Source organism: Octodon degus, unplaced genomic scaffold (genome assembly GCF_000260255.1).
Source record: "Octodon degus isolate 3935 unplaced genomic scaffold, OctDeg1.0 scaffold00140, whole genome shotgun sequence".
Lineage (NCBI taxonomy): Eukaryota > Metazoa > Chordata > Mammalia > Rodentia > Octodontidae > Octodon > Octodon degus.
Window position 1 is genome coordinate 3,129,499 of NW_004524716.1, and position 19,525 is coordinate 3,149,023.

A 19,525-nucleotide genomic window follows, 5' to 3' on the forward strand; every position below is an offset into this window, starting at 1 on the left:
TCCCAAAATCATTCCTGGAGGCAAGTATTACACTGATATCAAAACCAGGGAAGTACACAAGTGAAACAGAACTACAGGCCTATCTCCCTCATGAACATAGATACAAAAATCCTCAATAAAATCCTAGCAAATAGAATACAACAAATCAAGAAGATTATACACCATAATCAGGTAGGATTCATCCCAGGGATGTAAGGATGGTTCAATATATGCAAATCCATAAATGTAATACACCATATCAATAGGGGAAATCTAGAAACCACGTGATCATCTCAATTGATGCAGAAAAGACTTTGGATAACTCCAACACTCATTCATGTTCAAAGTCCTACAGAAAATTGGAATAGATGGCCTTTACTTACATCTGATAAAAGCCATCTATGACAACCCAATGGCTAATATAATCCTAAATGGGGAAAAACTGAAATCTTTTACTCTTAGATCTGGTACAAGATAAGGATGTCCTCCATCACCCCTCCTATTCAATACAGTTCAGGAAGCATTAGCTACAGCTATTAGATAAGAGAGAAAAATAAAGGAATAAGAATAGGTAAAGAAGTTAAATTATCATTATTTGTAGATGATATGGTACTTTACTTGGAAGACCCAAAAAACTCCACCAAGAAGCTACTAGAACTGGTACACAAATTCAACAGTATAGCAGGATACAAAGTCAATACCCAAAAGTCAGTAGCATTCCTCTACACAGATAACAAACACACTGAGAGGGAAATTAGAGAAACAATACCTTTTACAAATAGCAACGAGGAAAATGAACTATCTTGGAATTAATCTAACAAAGGAAGTCAAACATCTTTTCAAGGAAAATTACAATACTCTGAAAGAGGATTTCAGAAAATGGGAAGATATTCCCTGCTCCTGGATAGGAAAAACCAACATTGTGAAGATGGCCATACTCCCAAAACTGCTGTACAGATTTAATGCAATCCCTATCGAACTATCATCAACATACCTCACAGACTGAGAGAAATAGTTCCTAAAATTTATTTGGAATCAGAGAAGACCTAGAATGGCAAAGACAATCCTGGGCAACAAAGACAAGGCAGGAGACAATACAATTCCCGACTTGAAATTATACTACAAGGCTACTGTGATAAAATCAGCATGGTACTGGCAAGGAAATAGACCTGAGGATCAATGGAATAGATTAGAAGATGCATAAACCTCTACGAACACACTCAGTCACCTGATTTTTGATAAACAGGCCAAACATACTCACCGGAAGAAAGACAGCCTCTTTAACAAATGATGCTGGAAAAACTGGCTCTGTACATGCTGAAAACTGAAACTTGACCAAGGTATATCACCACGCACTAAACTATAGTCAAAGTGCATTAAAGATTTAAACATTAAAACAGAAACACTAAATCTCCTGGAAGAGAAAGTAGGAGGAACTCTTGAAGACACAGGGGTAGGCAAAGAGTTCATGAACAAAAATGAAATCACACAGGTAACATTTGAAAGAATTAACAACTGGGAACTCCTCATATTGAGAAGTTTTTGCACGTCAAAAGAAATTACCAACAAAGTGAAAACACAAACCACAAATTTCAAAAAAATCTTAATAAGTGCTCAGACAAAGGTCTACTCTCTAGAATAAAGAACTAAAAAACATTAGCGCCCCAAAATTTATAAAGACCCAATCCAGAAATGGGCATCTGAGATGAACACACACTTCTCAGAGGATGAAATTAAAGAAGCAAATAAACATATGAAAAAATGCTCCACATCACTAGCCATCCATGAAATGCAAATTAAAACAACACTGAGATACCATCTCACCCCACAACGAATGGCTATCATAAACAAATCAACCAATAACAAATGTTGGAGAGGCTGTGGGGAAAAAGGAACCCTTCTTTGCTATTGGTGGGAATATAGACTGGTACAACCATTATGGAAATCAGTGTGAAGACTCCTTAAAAATCTAGGATTGGAAATTGCATTCAAACTGGCTATCACCCTACTGGGAATTTTCTCAGAGGAATTGAAAACATCATATTCTAGTGATATATGTGTACCTATATTTATAGCAGCACAATTTGTGATAGCCAGATCTTGGAAACAACCAAGATACCCGTCACCTGAAGAATGGATGAAAAAGATGTGGTATTTTTATACAATGGAGTATTACTCAGCTATAAAGAATGATAAACTTGAAGCCTTCATATTTAAGTGAATGCCACTTGAAGATATACTCATAAGTGAAATAAACCAGACCTACAGGTATAAGTATTGCATAGTTTCCCTAGTATAAGAACTCAAAAGAAGAAATACAAATAAAATGTATAACACAATTAAAAGGAAAGCTAGAACTTGAGGATTAGACATGAAAAGAGGGCAAGGAGAAAAGCTAGGAAACATGACAGGGGCAAAGCCATACATTTATATGTACAAGATGGGTAAGGCAACGATGCTGAGAACTATCAGCAGGTTTTCAATCTGGCAGTTACTGGGTGGGATTCCCACCCTGAGTAACTATATATGCTGAAACGTGTGAACCAAGCAACTGCACTGAAGATAGCAATGTGTAATAGTGGGGTCATGCTTGGAATGCCTGTCATTCTGGTCATCTAAATACATACTGCCAGACTGTATCTCAAGTAAATGTTTTTTTTTTAAAAAAGATGTTCCATCTTATGCCTAAAATGTTTGATATTCAGACAGACAATGAGGTTAAACCCACCTGCTTATGTTGTAGGGCAATAATAACCTTCTCTTCTGAAGGGTTAATAACCTAACGTTGCAGATCAAAAATTAGAGAAAAAGAAAGACTGAAAGGACAGCCAACATTCTGGCCTTAGCCTTTCAAGGTCAGTGAGGACTCAGGACATAGGAGAACCTGTACTGTAACATCATGTAACTTAGTTGTGCCCCAAATTTTCTGATCAAGGAGATTATGGGGCCACAGAGTAATGTGATTGATGATGTACAGTGTGCCTAAGGAAGTCACATGGAAAGAAAACATTCTTAGGCTTTCATAGAAAGCAAATTGGTCAGGCAATGGCCGTGACTCATCCACATGGCTGATACTGATAAAAGATCTACAAAGTGTGGTACAGGGTTTCGAGATAAGTCCTGAGGGTATTGACCATCCATGTCAGATACAAAAGTTACATTTCTTGTTATATAGGTCTTGCTTTATCTTGGTCTTAACCATCCAGCAGAAAAGTGTAGAATCAAGGTATGAAAAGTGAAGCCATGTTAACATGCTGAGCTGTGGAAGGCTCAAGTCATCAGATTTGGACATTGCCAGTCCTGTGGATAACCCACTACTACTGTGGAGTTATTGGATTATTTTGCTGAATTCATGCACCTACAATATTTGGATGGCAATGGAATACCCATCTCTAACAAAACTGAACAAAAAAAGGTGATATAAATGCAGGACAATTTTGTATCTGTATATACAAAATAGGATAGATGTATAGCTACTTTCTCTTAATTCAATAAGAAGAAAGATCTGTACTAATAGTGTTTGGACAGGAATTCATGTCTGCATCGTATGCTATGAATGACTACTACAAAGACAACAATATGCAATATATTAATAGTTGTAACTCTCCTACCAACCTGTTTTCAACCTGTCACATTGCAATTTTTTCTCAATTAATAAAATATAAATTTGATCAAAGTCTTATTCATATTTACCATCTTAATAATAAAATACTGAAGAATGCTGAGTATTTAACTGAAAACATCAGGAAGTGAGGGCTAGAGATGTTGCTCAGTAACAGAACCTAGCTTGCATGAGTCCCAGGGTTTAATGTCCAGTAAGAAGGGTGGGCTAGAAATAACAGGACATCAAAAGACCCAAGAGTACTGTTCTCTATTGATACACTGGAACAGGAGGATAAAAGCAAGTATGAACATTATTATTACAATAATCTATTTGGTCATTTCTTTAATATTATTGAAAATATAAAAATTGCAAAGTTTGTGTAAAGAAATCAAAGAAAAAGCATAAGTCTAGCCTTTGAAGAGCCTATAATATTGAATTATTAAAGGAACAAACTAAAATAACTATTTTAATGTAAAAAATGCTACACAAACACTTATATACAATAAACTCACATTTGTAAGATGAAAGCTGTGTTAAGCTTTTCCATCAATGGAAAAGGATGAAAAGAATTAAATGCAGGAAGAAAGTTAACAAATTCAGAGGTTTGACATTGAAAGTGTATGTTCTAAACTGTTGTGGAGTGTTTCAGTGGAGGTTCAAAGCCATGAAAAATAAAGACACACACCTGCACTCTAGACATTCTCCTTACTACATGATTCTCAATAACTTCCCTAAAATTCAAAAAAATAAGTATTGTACACAACATTGTTTGTTAAAAGGATAAATTTTGATGTTAGTAGGGTACTCACAACAGCACCTGCCATAAAAAGGGAATGAAATAGTATTTGTTATGCTAAAATGAGTCAATTCACTTTGTAAAATGCAAAATGCTACAACTATAAGCCATTTTCTGAAACAACAATTTTAAAACTATATTAAATGTTAACATTTTCATATAAGTAATATCTGCCAAATAGTTATGCTTTTTTTTTTTTTTTTTTTTGGTACTGGGAATTAAATTTAGGACTTCACACTTGCCAGGAAGGTGCTATGCCACAGAGCTATACCCTTAATCCCAGTTATGGAATATTTAAAAGTATTTTTAGTCTTAAAAGTGCATGTACAGCTGGCCACACACACACACACACACACACACACAAAAGGAATAAATAAATAATTTTAAAAAAAATTTTAAAAAAAAAAGTGCATGTACAGTCCTAAGTGTCTGACATTTAATTGAAGGAAATTCTAAATAGATATTTTTTCTGGAAAAAAGTTAACAGAGAAAAACTATTTTTTATCTCTAGTTAACCAAATTTATCAATTACTTCTAAAATGACATGCTTATAAAAATGCAAAATTATACCTAAATGCAATAATCATCTTACTGATAATGCCATAAAACCTACTTTTTCTTCTCTTTCTATGTCCAGTTGTTTCTTAACAGACAAAAGTTCAGTTTTGAGGTTAGATAGTTCAATCTCCTAAAGAAAAAAAAATTAAGTTTTAAAGTGCTCTCATATACTTTTCAAGACTATGAAAATGTGAACTAGTTTTTCAATAAATTTAGCCCTACAGAGAAATTCACTAATAAAGTCTGCAGATACAGAGGTTATAAGTAGTCTTCACTTAAACAAGTTTTTCGTTTTCTCTAAAGATTTAACACTAAGTACATCTGCTCTCATCCTCTCCTAATCTCACTCCCCTTTCCCAATCAGAGCTTGAAAGTTACTAGTTAATTGGAGCTCATAATATTTCATTTGAAAAAAGTTTTACTGTTTCAAGAAAACAAAATTAGAAAACCACATATGAAGCTCTGTAAAAACGCTTTCAGATAAGATCATGTTTCCATAGTTCAAAAGTTATTTTACACAATATTTTTATCATAAGCATGCTAACATTATAAAAACTGGATTTGCTCTGTATCTCACCAAAGATGTTCTCAGAGACAACTGTTCTTGTTCTTTGGTCTTGTAAAGTCCTAGTTCTGAGTCTCTTTCTTCAACCATCTTATCATATTGGTGCTGTATTAAATGAAAATATATCAAAATGAATACAATTTATAATATTGGTATCCAAACACATGTAATATTTGAAGAAAAGAATGTTTATTAGAGTACAGATATCGTTTTTCACATATTTTTCATTCTAATAACTTAAAACTTATTCAACAGTAAGTAAAACTTACTCTAGGTCTTGGAAAAAATCTAACAGGAAAGTAAGAAGTAATTATTTATTGGAAACACTGAATTTCACCATTTAAAAAATACATCAGAAATACCAGGACTGGGGGCTGGGGAGATAGTTCAGTAGAAGAGTGTTTGCCTGGCAAGCACAAGGGCATGAGTTCAATCCCCAGTTCTGGAAAAAAAAAGTATCAGGACTTCATAGAAAAGTGGTCAACTCCAAAATCTGGGTCAGAAAATACAAAAAGGATCCTTGAATATTCTACCAGGTCAAAAAGTAAGCTACCAGAAACTATCATAATCAAGTCAAAAGGAATTACTTAGTCAAGTTTAAAAGGCTTCTAGTGCCAGGCATAGCTCAGTGGGATAAGCACTTGCCTGGCAAGTAAAAGGTCCTGCGTTCAACCCCTGGTACCACTAAAAAAAAAAAAGGCTTCTACTGTCCAAAGCTGAGATAAATTTACTATCAATATGGATAAAAGCTTCTTTACTAGATAGAAATGTAACAAATTTGTTCATAACTGTAAGTTCATAATGTTACTTATCTTAAATTTTTTATTGGTTACATCATAATAGATTCCAGCAACAATTTTTTTCACTTTGAAATACATTTTATTATTACTGCAACAGAGATGATAGCTGAGAAGCAGAGATGCTAGAAATGGTTGAAACTGTCACCCTGCAGTAGACTGTTGACCAGGTGGCCCCTGATGAAGGGCTGAGTGACAATTTTTAAAATGAATACGGAGGAATAGGCTACTTCCTCTCCAAGTCATGAGGAGATTCAGGCATACTTTCCTAATAGAAGAATTACTCTAAACAACAACAAATAGGTGAAACAACCACCACAAACAGTATGCTTTTCAAACTTTTTTTTTAAATGTATTTAAGACAGGGTCTACAAGGTCATACTAGGTAGATCGGGACTGATATTGACTCTGTTTTCAGCCTCCCAAGCAATGGGACTACAGTTGTGTGCCATCATACCCAGTCTCAATAACCCTCTCAGCGTGCCCCTGGGGCAGGGCCAGCCGGGGATCGAACCCAGGCTGCTGTACTCTGCCTAAGCAGGCATTTTAGTTTGCTAAGCTATCTGTCCAGTCTTTATTTATTCTTTTCTTAAAAATTACTGGGGCCCAAGAGTTGGCTCAGTAGAATAAGCGCTTCTCTGGCAAGCGCAAGGGCCTGAGTTCAATCCCTAGTTCCGCAAAAAAAAAAAAAATTACTAAGCCTAGTAAGCATTAGATATATGTAAAAGATACCTACCAGAAGAACAGGTAAAGAGTGATTTACGATTTACTCTAGAACACCCAAGCCAAGCTTTGTACGGTTAAGATTTGAGCTTAGAGAAATAGAAGGTAAGAGTATTCCAGCTCTTAGTCACTGTGGTATTGACAATAATTTCTTACAAATCAGAATACTATCAGTTCATTACTTTTTGCACAGAATATGATTTCAATTAGTTTTTTTTCTCATCCTCTTCCTCTTCCCTCTCCCTACCTCCTCTTCTTGTAGTATGAATTACAAACATGTACCAATAAAGACATAAAAAAACCAAAAATATTATTGTATGAGTTACCTTATGTTTTTCCATAAGTGCTACCATTTCAGCTATTTTATGTTGACATCTTAAATCAATTTCTTTCTGTAATTTTTCAGCTTCATCAGCTCTTACTGTTGTCTTCTCAATCTAGGAAACAAGTAGTACTTAAGATTAATGCATAAATAATTTAACTTAAATGAAAAAGCAAAATGTGCTTTTTACTTATATAAAAATGGAAAATTCAAACACCAAGAAATCAGAAAAAACAGGCAGAAAATACATCACAGTTAACTTGTATCTAGATGTATCCCAACAACTCATACATTCATAGGTGGTGTTTTTCACTGATGATTGGATGTAGGGTGTGTCAATATGGATTAAGGGTGTGAGAACTAAATTAGCCCACTGACTGGTTTAGCACAGTTCTATGTGTGAATGATGAGAAGGCCTTTTCTGGGTGCTGGTGGCCCTACATAACCTGGATGGGGATAAAACAGCAAGGGAAGCTTTGCTGCTGTTGGTGTAAGAGCAGGTGCTCTCTGCCATGTGCCTACCAAGCCAGGGACTGTTTCTGTGCCTCTGCATGCCACCCTGCCTTGCAGCCAGCCAACTATGGACTGAAACCTCTACAGTGGACTAAAAAAAACCTTTTCTATTTTTAATTTGTGGATGTCCAGTAGTTTGTCCCAGCAATGTGAAAAGTACCCATGACAATCACAGATTTGGCTTACTTCCCACTGTTTGTATTTATAATAACAGGGATATTTTTAGCTACAGAAATTTATAATTGTTCCTCATATGAATTTATTAACTCTTTCTAAAAATCGTAAGAATCTTTTTTTCTTTAAATGCTAATGAATATAGAATCTGAGTAGAAGTTCTAAACATTTAGTTTTTCTTACCTGTCCCAAAAGATTTTCTTCTGAAATCTTTTTATCCTCAATTTCTTTTTGATAGTTGTAAGTCATTTCTTCAAACTTTTGTCTGGAATTTTCTAGTTCTAATTCTAATTCACTGACCTTTTAAGTAAAGAAAAGAGCATGAATATCAAGTATTGTGGGCTAAAACAAAATAGTCCACATTCATTTTGTGTTTTTGGTAATGTTAAAATATTCATGAAAATTATGACTCATTTTCCTTGTATTTTTTGCATGGCAAGATACACTCCATTTTTCACTCATATTCGTATGTCCCCTAAAATATGTATTTTATCTTCATAAATAATATAAACATCCATAAATCTATTTTAATGCATCTGAATTTGTTAATTTCAGTTCTGTATGTCTTAATATGAAAAGTAATCATTCCAGTTGGGCAAAAAACCTATGCACTGAAAAAAATAAAATTAATGAGATTAATATCTTATATATTGAACAACTATATGAAGATAGCAAAAAGTAAAGTATTAACAATTGTTAATCTCCTATTATGTTATTTATGAAGCTTTATTTTTTTTCCCCACAAAACAGAAAAAAAAAAGAAAGCTATATAATTTAATGTCAGGAGAATTTTGTCAGTTTAAATAGACATATAGATAATAGTATTCAGATTTTGTGATAAAAGATAGATGGACAGGACAGTTCTGATGATCTACCTGACTTGTTACCTTTAATTTTGTTTCCTTTTACAAAGTTTTTGAAGATATGTTTTATGAATGTGCAGTTATATTAATTCTCCATAAAATTCCAATGTTCAAAATATACTTTAGGACTTCTCATCAAAACAATACCTTTCAAAATTTGAGGCAAGATCTTAAAATATAAGCATTACATTATAAAAATTAAAAAAATGAGATGTTTTCTATAAAGAAGAAACATCAAAAAATAAAAAAGAAGAAACACCTTCTATTTCTATCATTTTTACATAATTTGTATAAATATTTACAATGCTAGCTATGGGTCAAGCATAATAGTTACCAAGAGAAACATGCCCTAAATAAAAACCCATTCTCCAGATTCACTTTTATCTTAGGGAAGAGTTAGAATTCGGAGGGGTACATTTAACAGGAACAAAACATGGGGGGGAGAGACATGGGCAACTTAACAATGAATCAGAATAGGTATCCTATATCTATTAATGAACCACCAACTTTATTCACAAATTAACCAATATTGCTAAAGGCTTCTTTTAAAGCCCTCTTCATTAATTTTTCCCTATTTTCTGAACTACAACATACATTCTTAATATTTATATTCTTTATTCTCTTATTTTTCTTTATAGATTTACTGTATTATGTATCCCTAAGCACTATTTTTTTAACTTTTCACAGTATATTTGCTCCATTTTTTCATTCAACATGTTCTAGATATTACATATATAGAGTTCATTTTCTGTGCTTTATAGTGTTTCATTGTATGAATATACCACAAACTTATCTATATTTATCAATTGTTTATAAGACACTGAATATAGCTGTAGATGCTCTTATACACACATTTTGGTATAAATTATAATACTGAGGTTTGTTTTCTGATTAAATAATTACTAATCAAAGCATATGAATTTATCTATATTGCCAAATATGTTTTTTACCTTAAGAAATCTACCACCTGACCTTAAATAAATTCTATCATACCTTCTTAAAAGCTGAAGTCTTGCCTTAAACATTTATATTCTTAAGGAACTCCCTTTAATGTGCAGTTTTAATGCAACACTAGTCAAACGTTCAAATATGTCAAATGACAACTGCATGTATCTACAATACAGCTTCTGTAGTAAGTCAGATTTGCATTTGGACATAAATTGTTCTAGGACTCCCTCTATTACTCAACTGGTTTGACTATCTCCATGCAAATGTTACACTGTCTTAATTACCCTGGCTATGCAAATAATCTATCTGGTAGAGCATTTTCCCACTTTGATCTTCTTAAATATTGCTTTAGCTATTTTTGGCCACTCCTCTTACATATAACTTTTAGAATCAGATTGTTAGGGTGTATAAAAATCCCTGTTTGGTGTGGGGGGGGAGCTGGAAAGAACCAAGCCTAGCAGCCAAGTCCTGCTAGTCCAGTTTTTTTTGTTTTTTTTTTGTTTTGTTTTGTTTTGTTTTGTTTTTTGGCAGAACTGGGGATTGAAGTCAGGCCCTTGCACTTGCCAGGGAAGTACTTATTCCACTGAGCCATCTCCCCAGCCCCTGCTGGTCCAGTTTGGCAGGACAGAGTGGAAAGGAACTACACCAGGTGAGCTGAGGCATACTGCTAGGCCCGGCAAGGCCCGGACTAAGGCCCAGACCTACCAGGAGGATTCTCGAGGTTCAAAGATGGCGGAAGGTAATTTGGATGAACTAGTCTGCCTGGAAGACACCAAGTACATCAAATGGAGGTGCCCAGACAGAATTCAGGTCACTAATTTAAACACAAATTCCACATTTATGATCTGCTTTGTAATATGGCTGTTTGCTCCTATGGCCTAAAATACAAACAAATTAGTTACAAAAGTTTGTCAATTTCTAAATTTCACCAGGTGTAATTAGTATTGCTAAATATACTACTATAAATAGCATATAATATCTGTCTTATACACGTGTTCTCCCTTGGGGAATAATATCAGGAGGTACTTGGGTAATAACCTCACCAAAGCCCTATTCCAAAGGACAGAGGACAGTGCCAAACAGAAACCAGGATCTCACTCTCAATCAAGAGAGAAGGCAAAATCTGGGACACACAATAAACAAGAATCTCTGACATGACAGATACCTAAAGAACATACTATTTATAGAAAGGTTCTGACTAAGTGACACAGCAATCTAATACTGAACTTTCACAAAAGTTATACCCTGCAGAAATCAAAATAAGAGTTCTCTCTGAAATAGAAAACGACAAAGAGAAGCAACAGGGACTGGGGAGATGGCTCAGTGGAATAAGCACTTCCCTGGCAAGTGCAAGGGCCTGAGTTCAATTCCCGGGAGAGAGAGAGAGAAGGAACAAAATTCAATCTCAACCCCCAAGCCCACACAAAACCAACCTAGGAGACATTTGGAAGTCACACAGCTGAAATCTCTGAAATGGCAACTGAAGAAACAATTACAAACGGGTACAGAGGAAATCATATCTGTACAGATTATTTCTGACACAGAAATAATCTCCCAAGTAAAAAAAGAAATGGTAACTATGCTGAATTACTGTTTCTAAAGAAGACATTAATTAAAAAAATAGAACAGGGGCCGGGGAGATGGCTCAGTGGAATAAGTGCTTCCCTGGCAAGCGCAAGGCTGTAAGTTCAATCCCCGGTTCCGCAAAAAAAGAACAGAAAAATGATGGAAATCCTGAATGAGCAATATAGGAAATAAAAATGCATGAAACAGATTCAAAGAGCTATACAAGAAATTAAAAACTCCATTAAAAGTTGACAAAACCATTTGAAGGAAGTGAAGTTACACTTTTGCAGCTAGAGAAAAAGAAAGATCTCCTAAAAACAAAGATCCAGGCAATACTAATTCAATAACTGCAAGACAATGCAAAGATGAACAACATAAGACTAACAGGCATTAAGAAGAAATGAGGAGACAACACAAACAACATAAGAATAGAGGCAGAAATAATAGCAGAAAACTTCACAAATATGGGGAAACAATCTGACATTCAGGTAACTGAGGCATATAGAACTCCAAATATTATCAACCCAATGAAAACTACACCCAGACAGATGATAATCAAGATCCCAGAAAATCAGCACAAGAATACATACTAAAAGTCTCTAAGAGAAAAGAAAAATATCGCATGTAAAGGAAAACTCATCAGAGTAACAGCAGATTTCTCATCAAATACCATCAAAAAAGCATGGAGCAAAGTACTCCAAGTCCTATAAGAAAACAAATTTCAATCCAGACAGATATACTCTGCAAAACTCTCTTTAAAAACTGAAGAAGAAATAAAATACTTTCATGACAAAGAACTAAAGAATTTCATGATGACCAAAGCAGCCCTATACAAAGTACTAAAAAATATTCTAGAAAGGGATCAAAATGATCACAATTCCAGGAACAACAACAGAAATAACTTACCACACAGGGCAAACAATTAGAAACAAAAAGTAGGGAACCAACAGCAGAAAACCAACACAACAAACATAAGCCAATACATATCAATTATAACCACCAATATAAATGGACACAATTCATGAAATAAAATATAAATGGGCATAGTGGATCAAAAAACAAAATCCGACAACATACTATATACAGGAAACACACTTAAACCACGAAGAAATTCATAGACTGAAAGTCAAATGATGGAAAATAATACTACATGCTCTAGGACCTCAGGAAAAAAAAAACAGGAGTATTCTTTTCGCAGACAATCTTAACTTCAAACCAAGAATGATTAAAAGAGAGAAAGTTGGGGGCTGAGGAGATAGCTCAGTAGAATAAGCACTTGCTGGAAAGCGCAAGGGCATGAGTTCAATCCCCGGTTCCACAAAAAATAAAATAAAAGAGAGAAAGTCACTACATACTTCTTAGGGGAAAACTTCAAAAAGAAGCAATAATAGTGATGAATATGTATGCATCAAATATCAAAGCATCCAACTATATAACACAAATTTTAAAGAATGTCTTAACAGGAGACCTTAACACCCCTTTACCTCAAAAAAAAATTTTTTTTAAAAAGAAATAGGTCAAGTAGACAAAAAAATAGAGCAGAACTGAACCAAACCTTTGAACAAATGGACTTAATGGCCATTTACAGAATGTTCTGTTCCACAAAATAATATCTGAATAGACATTCTTTCCAGCTGCATATGGGATGTTCTCTAAAACAGACCACATAACTAGTCCATGGGTCATGTTTAAATAAATGTAAGAGAACAGAAATTATCCCATGCATTTAACTAAACACAGTGCAATGAAACTGAAAGTCAAAGACAAAAGAAACAATAAAATCCCCCCAAAAAATGAAAATTCAATAACATCCTTTTCTTAGGAACCAATGGACTACAGATTAAATTGAACAAGAGATTAAACCATATCTACAATGCAACAAAAATTCAAGGACAATTTACCAGAATTTGTGGGGCACAATTAAAGCAGTTCTCAATGGGAAATTTATAGTAGTGAACACAAACATTAGGGAAACAGAACAAGAACAAACCAATACCCTTAGTTGCTCCTCAAGCTTCTAAAAAAGATGACAAAACCCAAAGGCAGGAGTTTACAAAGATTAGAGCAGAAATTAATGCAACTGAGACAAAGAAAACAATACAAAGAACTAATGAATCAAACAGCTGGTTCTTTGAATGATTAAATAAAACTGATAAACCCCTAACCAACTGCATTGCACAGATATATAACGATTTTCTTAGTTCAATGAGAAGAAAGCTTTAAACTAAGTGTTTAGACATCATGTCTGCATCTTCTACTATGAATGAATACTATGAAGAAAACGATATGCAATGTATTAATTATTGTAATTATCCTATTAATCTGTTTTGAAACTGTCTCATTGCTACTTCTTTCTCAATAAAACTTTTTTAAAAAAGGAATGAAAAGGATTAAATGACTACAGATCCTGTGGAAATTCAGAACATTATCAATAGCTATTTTGAAAATCATTACTCTCACAGAATCGAACACAGAATGGACAAATTCCTAGATAAGCACAAATTACCAAAACTGAATCAAGAAGATATAAAAAGCCTGAATAAGCGAATGTCAGCCAAAGAAATTGAAAATATAATCAAGAACTTAGTAACAGAAAATCCCTGGTCCTGATGGATTCACAACTCATTTTTACAATAAATTTACAGAAGATTTTATACCAATAATCCTCAAAGTCTTCAATGAAATTTAAAAGGAAGCAGATCCCCAAAATCATTCCTAGAGGGCAGTATTACACTGATACCAAAACCAGAAAAAAGCTCAAGCAAAAGAGAATTACAGGCCAATCTGCCTCATTAACAGATGCAAAAATTCTCTATAAAATATTAGCAAAGAGAATACAGCAAGTCATGAGGAAGATTATACACCACAACCAGATAGGATTCATCCCAGGGATGAAAGGATGGTTCAACATATGCAAATCTACAAATGTAATGCACTATATCAAATAGAGCTAAAACCAAAAACCACATGATCATCTCAATGGATGCAGAAAAAGGTTTTGACTAAGTCCAACACTCATTCATGACCAAAGTCCTATAGAAAACTGAAACAGATGACCTATACCTCAATCTATTAAAAGCCATCTATGAAAAACCAACAGCCAACACCATTTTAAATGGAGAAAAACTGAAAATTTATACCCTAAAATCAGGTACAAGACAAGGATATCCACTATCACCACTCCTACTCAATATAGTTCTGGAAACATTAGCCAGAGCCGTTAGACAAGAGAAATAAAATGAATAATAAGTAAGGGGAGCCAGCAACATAGCTCAGCAGACTAAAGCACCTGCTTAGGCAAGCTTAGGCAAGCACAGGGACCTCAGCTCAATTCCAGGCACCACATACCATACCAGCTCTGCTCTCAGGGTGGGCTGAGCAGGTCACCAGAGTCCAGGCACAGTGGCATACACCTGTAAACCCAGCACTGGGGAAGCTGAAAACAGGATTACTGTGAGTCCAAGATGCATAGTGAGACCATGTAACAAATAAATACATTTTTTAAAAAATAGGTAAGGAAGAAGTTAAAATATCATTATTTGCAGACAACATGATACTGTACATGGAAGACCCAAAAACTCTACCAGGAAGCTCCTAGAATTAATAAACAAATTCAGTAACATACCAGAATACAAAATCAACACTCAAAAATCAATAGCATTTCTCTATATAAATAACAAACTCACTGAGAAATTAGAGAAACAATACCCTTTATAAGTGTCCAAAAAAAAAAGACATACTTAGAAATTAATCTAGCAAAGTAAATGATCTGATGAAAATTACAATATTCTGAAAAGAGGATTTCAGAAAATGGAAAGCTATTTTGTGCTCCTGGATAGGAAGAATCAACATTGTGAAAACAGACATACTTCCAAAACTGTTATACACATTTAATGTAAGCCCTATCAAAATACCATCAATGTACCTAACAGACCTAGAGAAAACATTCCTAAAACTGAAAAACCTAGAATAGCAAAGGCAATCCCGGAAAACAAAGGCAAGAGAAGAGACATTATACTCCCTGACTTGAAATTATACTACAAAGCTACTGTGATAAAATCAGCATGGTAATGGCAAAAGAATACACCTGAGGATCAATATAACCAAAGATGCAGCAGATACAACTACAAACACACTTAGCCACCTTACCTTTGACAAAGAGGCCAAACATGTTCACTGGAAGGAAGATAGCCTCTTAAACAAATGGTGCCACGCCAGGGAGATGGCTCAGTAGGATAAGCGCTTGACTGGCAAATGCAGGGATTTGAGTTCAATCCCCAGTTCCGAAAAATAAATAAATGGTGCCAGAAAAACTGGATCTACACATGCCAAAACATATAACTAGACCCAGGTCTATCACTAAGCACTAAAGTCAAAATGGATTAAAGATCTAAATATTAAAACAAACACTAAATCTACTGGAAGAGATAGTAGGTGGAAATTCTGAAGACACAGAAGTAGGCAGAGAGTTCATGAGCAAAACCAAACTGCCCAAGAAATACTTCAAAGAATGAATCAACAACTGGGATCTCATCTTATTGAGAAAATTCTGCAAGTCAAAAGAAATCACCAACAGAGTGAAAAGACAGCCCACGAATTGGGAAAATCTATGTATAATGTATAAAGAACTAAAAAACACTCAGGCCCCCCATTTTCAAAAACCCAATCCAAATATGGGCATCTGAAATTAATACACAGTTCTCAGAGGAAGAAATAAAAATGGCAAATAAATATATGAAAAAAATGTTCCACATCACTGGCTATTTGAGAAATGCAAAGCAAAACAACAATGAGGTATCATCTCACCCCAGAAAGAATGGCTGTCATAAAGAAATGAACTAATAACAAATCCTGAAGAGGCTGTGGGGGAAAAGGAATCTTTCTCCACTAATTGGTGGGAATATAGACTGGTACAACCACTACAGAAGTGTGGAGACTCCTTAAAAAACTAGGATTGGAGGCCCCATTCAGTATTTTCCAAAAGAACTAAACACATCATACCACAGTGATATATATGTACCACGTTTATATCAGCACAATTTGTCACAGCCAAATCTTGGAAACAACCAAAATGTCCATCACCAGAGAAATGGATAAAAAAGATGTAGTATTTTTATACAATGGAGTATTATTACTCAGCTATAAAGCAAGACAAACTTGAAGCCTTTATAGGTCAATGGATGCAACTAGTGGCTATACTCCTAAGTGAAATAAATCAGACCACATTTGCAAATATCATATTGTTCCCCTAGTATAAGAACCTGAAAGAATAAAATCTAAATGGTATAAGATAGTAAAATGGAAAGAAACTGGACATAAAACAAAGATGAGGGAAAGGAGAAAAGACAGGAAAAAAAGGGGAAAATCATGCAAGTATATACACAGGATAGCTGAGATGACTGTATTACTAATTTCCATCCTTTTTTTAAAATAGCAGTTAATGTTTAAAATTTTCACTTTGACTAACTCTATATACTAATATCTGCAATCTAAGCAACTACACTGACAGCAATGTGCAATACAAAAACCACAGTTGAATACCTCTCATCTTTTCTGCTAAATGTGTATCAGTTCTAATGTCTTATCAATTATTTTAAAATAATAAAAGTAAAAAGGTGTCAAGAAAAAAGCTATTAAGGTTTACTGTAACCAAGCATTAATGTTCCATTTTTTGTCCAATAGTGGAAACCTATATCTGTTCATCTGAGCAACAGATTTGACAATAAAAATACATTAATACAACCACTGTTAATTTGCTATTCTTGTTTTGAAAGATTTGGCTATGACAATCTTGTTTTGAAAATATTCTTTTTTTTTTTTTTGCTCTAAATGCCCTAAGGGGTGGTTTGGTTGGCTGGAGTGTTGTGGGGATCGAACTACAGCAACCTGAGGTTAACAGCTTTGTGGAAGCAGCCACTTAAACAACTGAGCTAAGGCCAGGCCCCCTGAAAATATTCTTGTTTTGTACCATATGTATTGTTGTATGTTACTGTTTCTATCTTTTTGCTCTTTAAAACAACATTTTTAAAAGTCCCTGTGGAATTGTAATTGAATATATATCAATTATAAGCAATCCAACTTTTTTCATATAAATAGCCTATTTTAAAATTATATTTTATTTTTATGAATTTAGGGCAGGGTCATACAAGGTGTACATGGTCTCACTAAGTAGATTATAATTGCAGTGATTCTGCTGTTTTTAGCCTCCCAAGCACTAGGATTACAGGCGCTACTCACCACAACCAGTCTCAATGCACCCCGGGGATGGGGCCTACACAGCAAGCCAGGGATCGAACCCTGGCCACGGTGCGCTGCCACAGCAGGCACTTTAGTCCACTGAGCTATCTGGCCGGTCCTTATATTTTAATGGCTTCCTGTGGGTGTTTAAAACTACTAATAACTTCTGTACAAGTATCTAATAACCTTAGTAAACACACCTAATGACTGCATTGATTCATGTGTAGATAAAACTTTTTATAAAAAATGCTTTCCAAAAGATTTTAAATCAATTTCCTTACTAGGACTATTTAGGCTATTTCTTCTTGACATTAGTTCTGGTTTGTGTACAGGTGCCCCCCCCCATGCAGTCATGGGGAGACTTTAGGAGTATGTGATTACTTTGGCTGTGGATATTATACCTGCCCTGAGGCACGTAATCTGCATTATTATAACGTAAGGTGGGATAAGTTGCTAGCAGCCTGAGCTGCTGCCACTCCCTTTGCTCTCTGCTCTTTGCTGTTGCCATGAAAGGTTGCTCTCTGCCATGTGCTGCTCTGCCTTAGAACCAGAGTATGGACTGAAACCTCCAGTAACTGTGAGATAAGCATTTCTTTCCCTTATTTTGAGTGTTGGGTATTTGTCTCAGCAATGAGAGAAGAATAACCAATACAATTACTTTAATTAATCTATTTCATTTGAACTTTTTTCAAAAATATTTCAATAATTATGTTCTCAGTACAAGTATTACCTTTGGACTTTGACAAAAATGTAATTTCTAGATTTAGATTAACAGAACTATTAGAGGCACACTGTGTGTAACTCTACTCCTTTATTTTTTTATTTTTTTTTGCGAAACCGGGGATTGTTGCACTTGCCAGGGAAGCACTTATTCCACTGAGCCATCTCCCCAGCCCCAACTCCCTTTAAATTTTATGGCTAGATAAATCTATGACATATCAATACATATAAAATCACTGATAGCTAGTGTTGTGTCCTTTAAAATGATATTTCCCTCACATTTTTATCCTCACTTCTTCAAAATTCTTAGTATGATAGTTATGTGATGGACATAATTCAAAGTAAATAATGTTTATTCAATACTTGGGACTATATTCTATTCTTAAATTTCCATTATTGTTTGTTGAGATAATCACAGTCAATCTTCATTAATGTTCATTTGTTAATGTTCATTCATTAATGTTCATTCATTAATGATCTTTCAATAGCTTGGTAGCTACTGTTAATATATGTGTCTAATATCCTTTATTTAGTGTTATTACAACATTTTAATATTTCCTGCTTTGGTCTTTATTTTTATATCTATGAATCTGTATCATTTATCAACTGTATATATTCTTAGGCATTACTGCCTCTCCCCAATTTACTATTTCCTTCATCCTGGAAAATATTTTAATATTGAATTATTTAATACTGTAAATCACTAAAACAAATGATAATAACCACATAATATAGTACTACAAAAGATATGAGACATAATATATATGAAGACCACTGTTACCAGTAAAAAAGATTTTCAGAGGAGATAAAATTATAAACTTCAACAATATGCTAATTATAAGAGACACATAAAACATGAAAATAAAAGCAAAGCATGGTGGATAACACATATAATCCAGTACTCAGGGAGATTAAAGTTGAAAGATTTCAAGTTCAAGCCCAGATTAGGCAATGTAAGTGTGATTCTGTCTCAAAATAAAGTATAAAAAAGGGCTAGCAATGCTTGCTTTGGCAGCACATATACCAATTAATACTAATTCATTGTATTTCAAAGTCCATAGGCTACCGCTATAGCAATGCTGAAAGAAAAATGGGTATATTAAACTAATTATCTAAGAAAACATCTCAAGTCAGACAACATAAAGAAAATAAATAACCCA

General features: G+C 34.3%; 1 protein-coding gene across 1 annotated transcript in view; it reads right to left on the reverse strand.

The window, feature by feature from the left end:
• Positions 1–19,525, reverse strand: part of Sycp1 (synaptonemal complex protein 1) — a 154,773-nt gene that overhangs the window by 34,490 nt on the left and 100,758 nt on the right. The window contains 4 exon segments of the mRNA XM_004648982.2: positions 4,993–5,067; positions 5,515–5,607; positions 7,349–7,459; positions 8,215–8,331. Coding sequence (XP_004649039.1) covers positions 4,993–5,067; positions 5,515–5,607; positions 7,349–7,459; positions 8,215–8,331 — 396 coding nt within the window.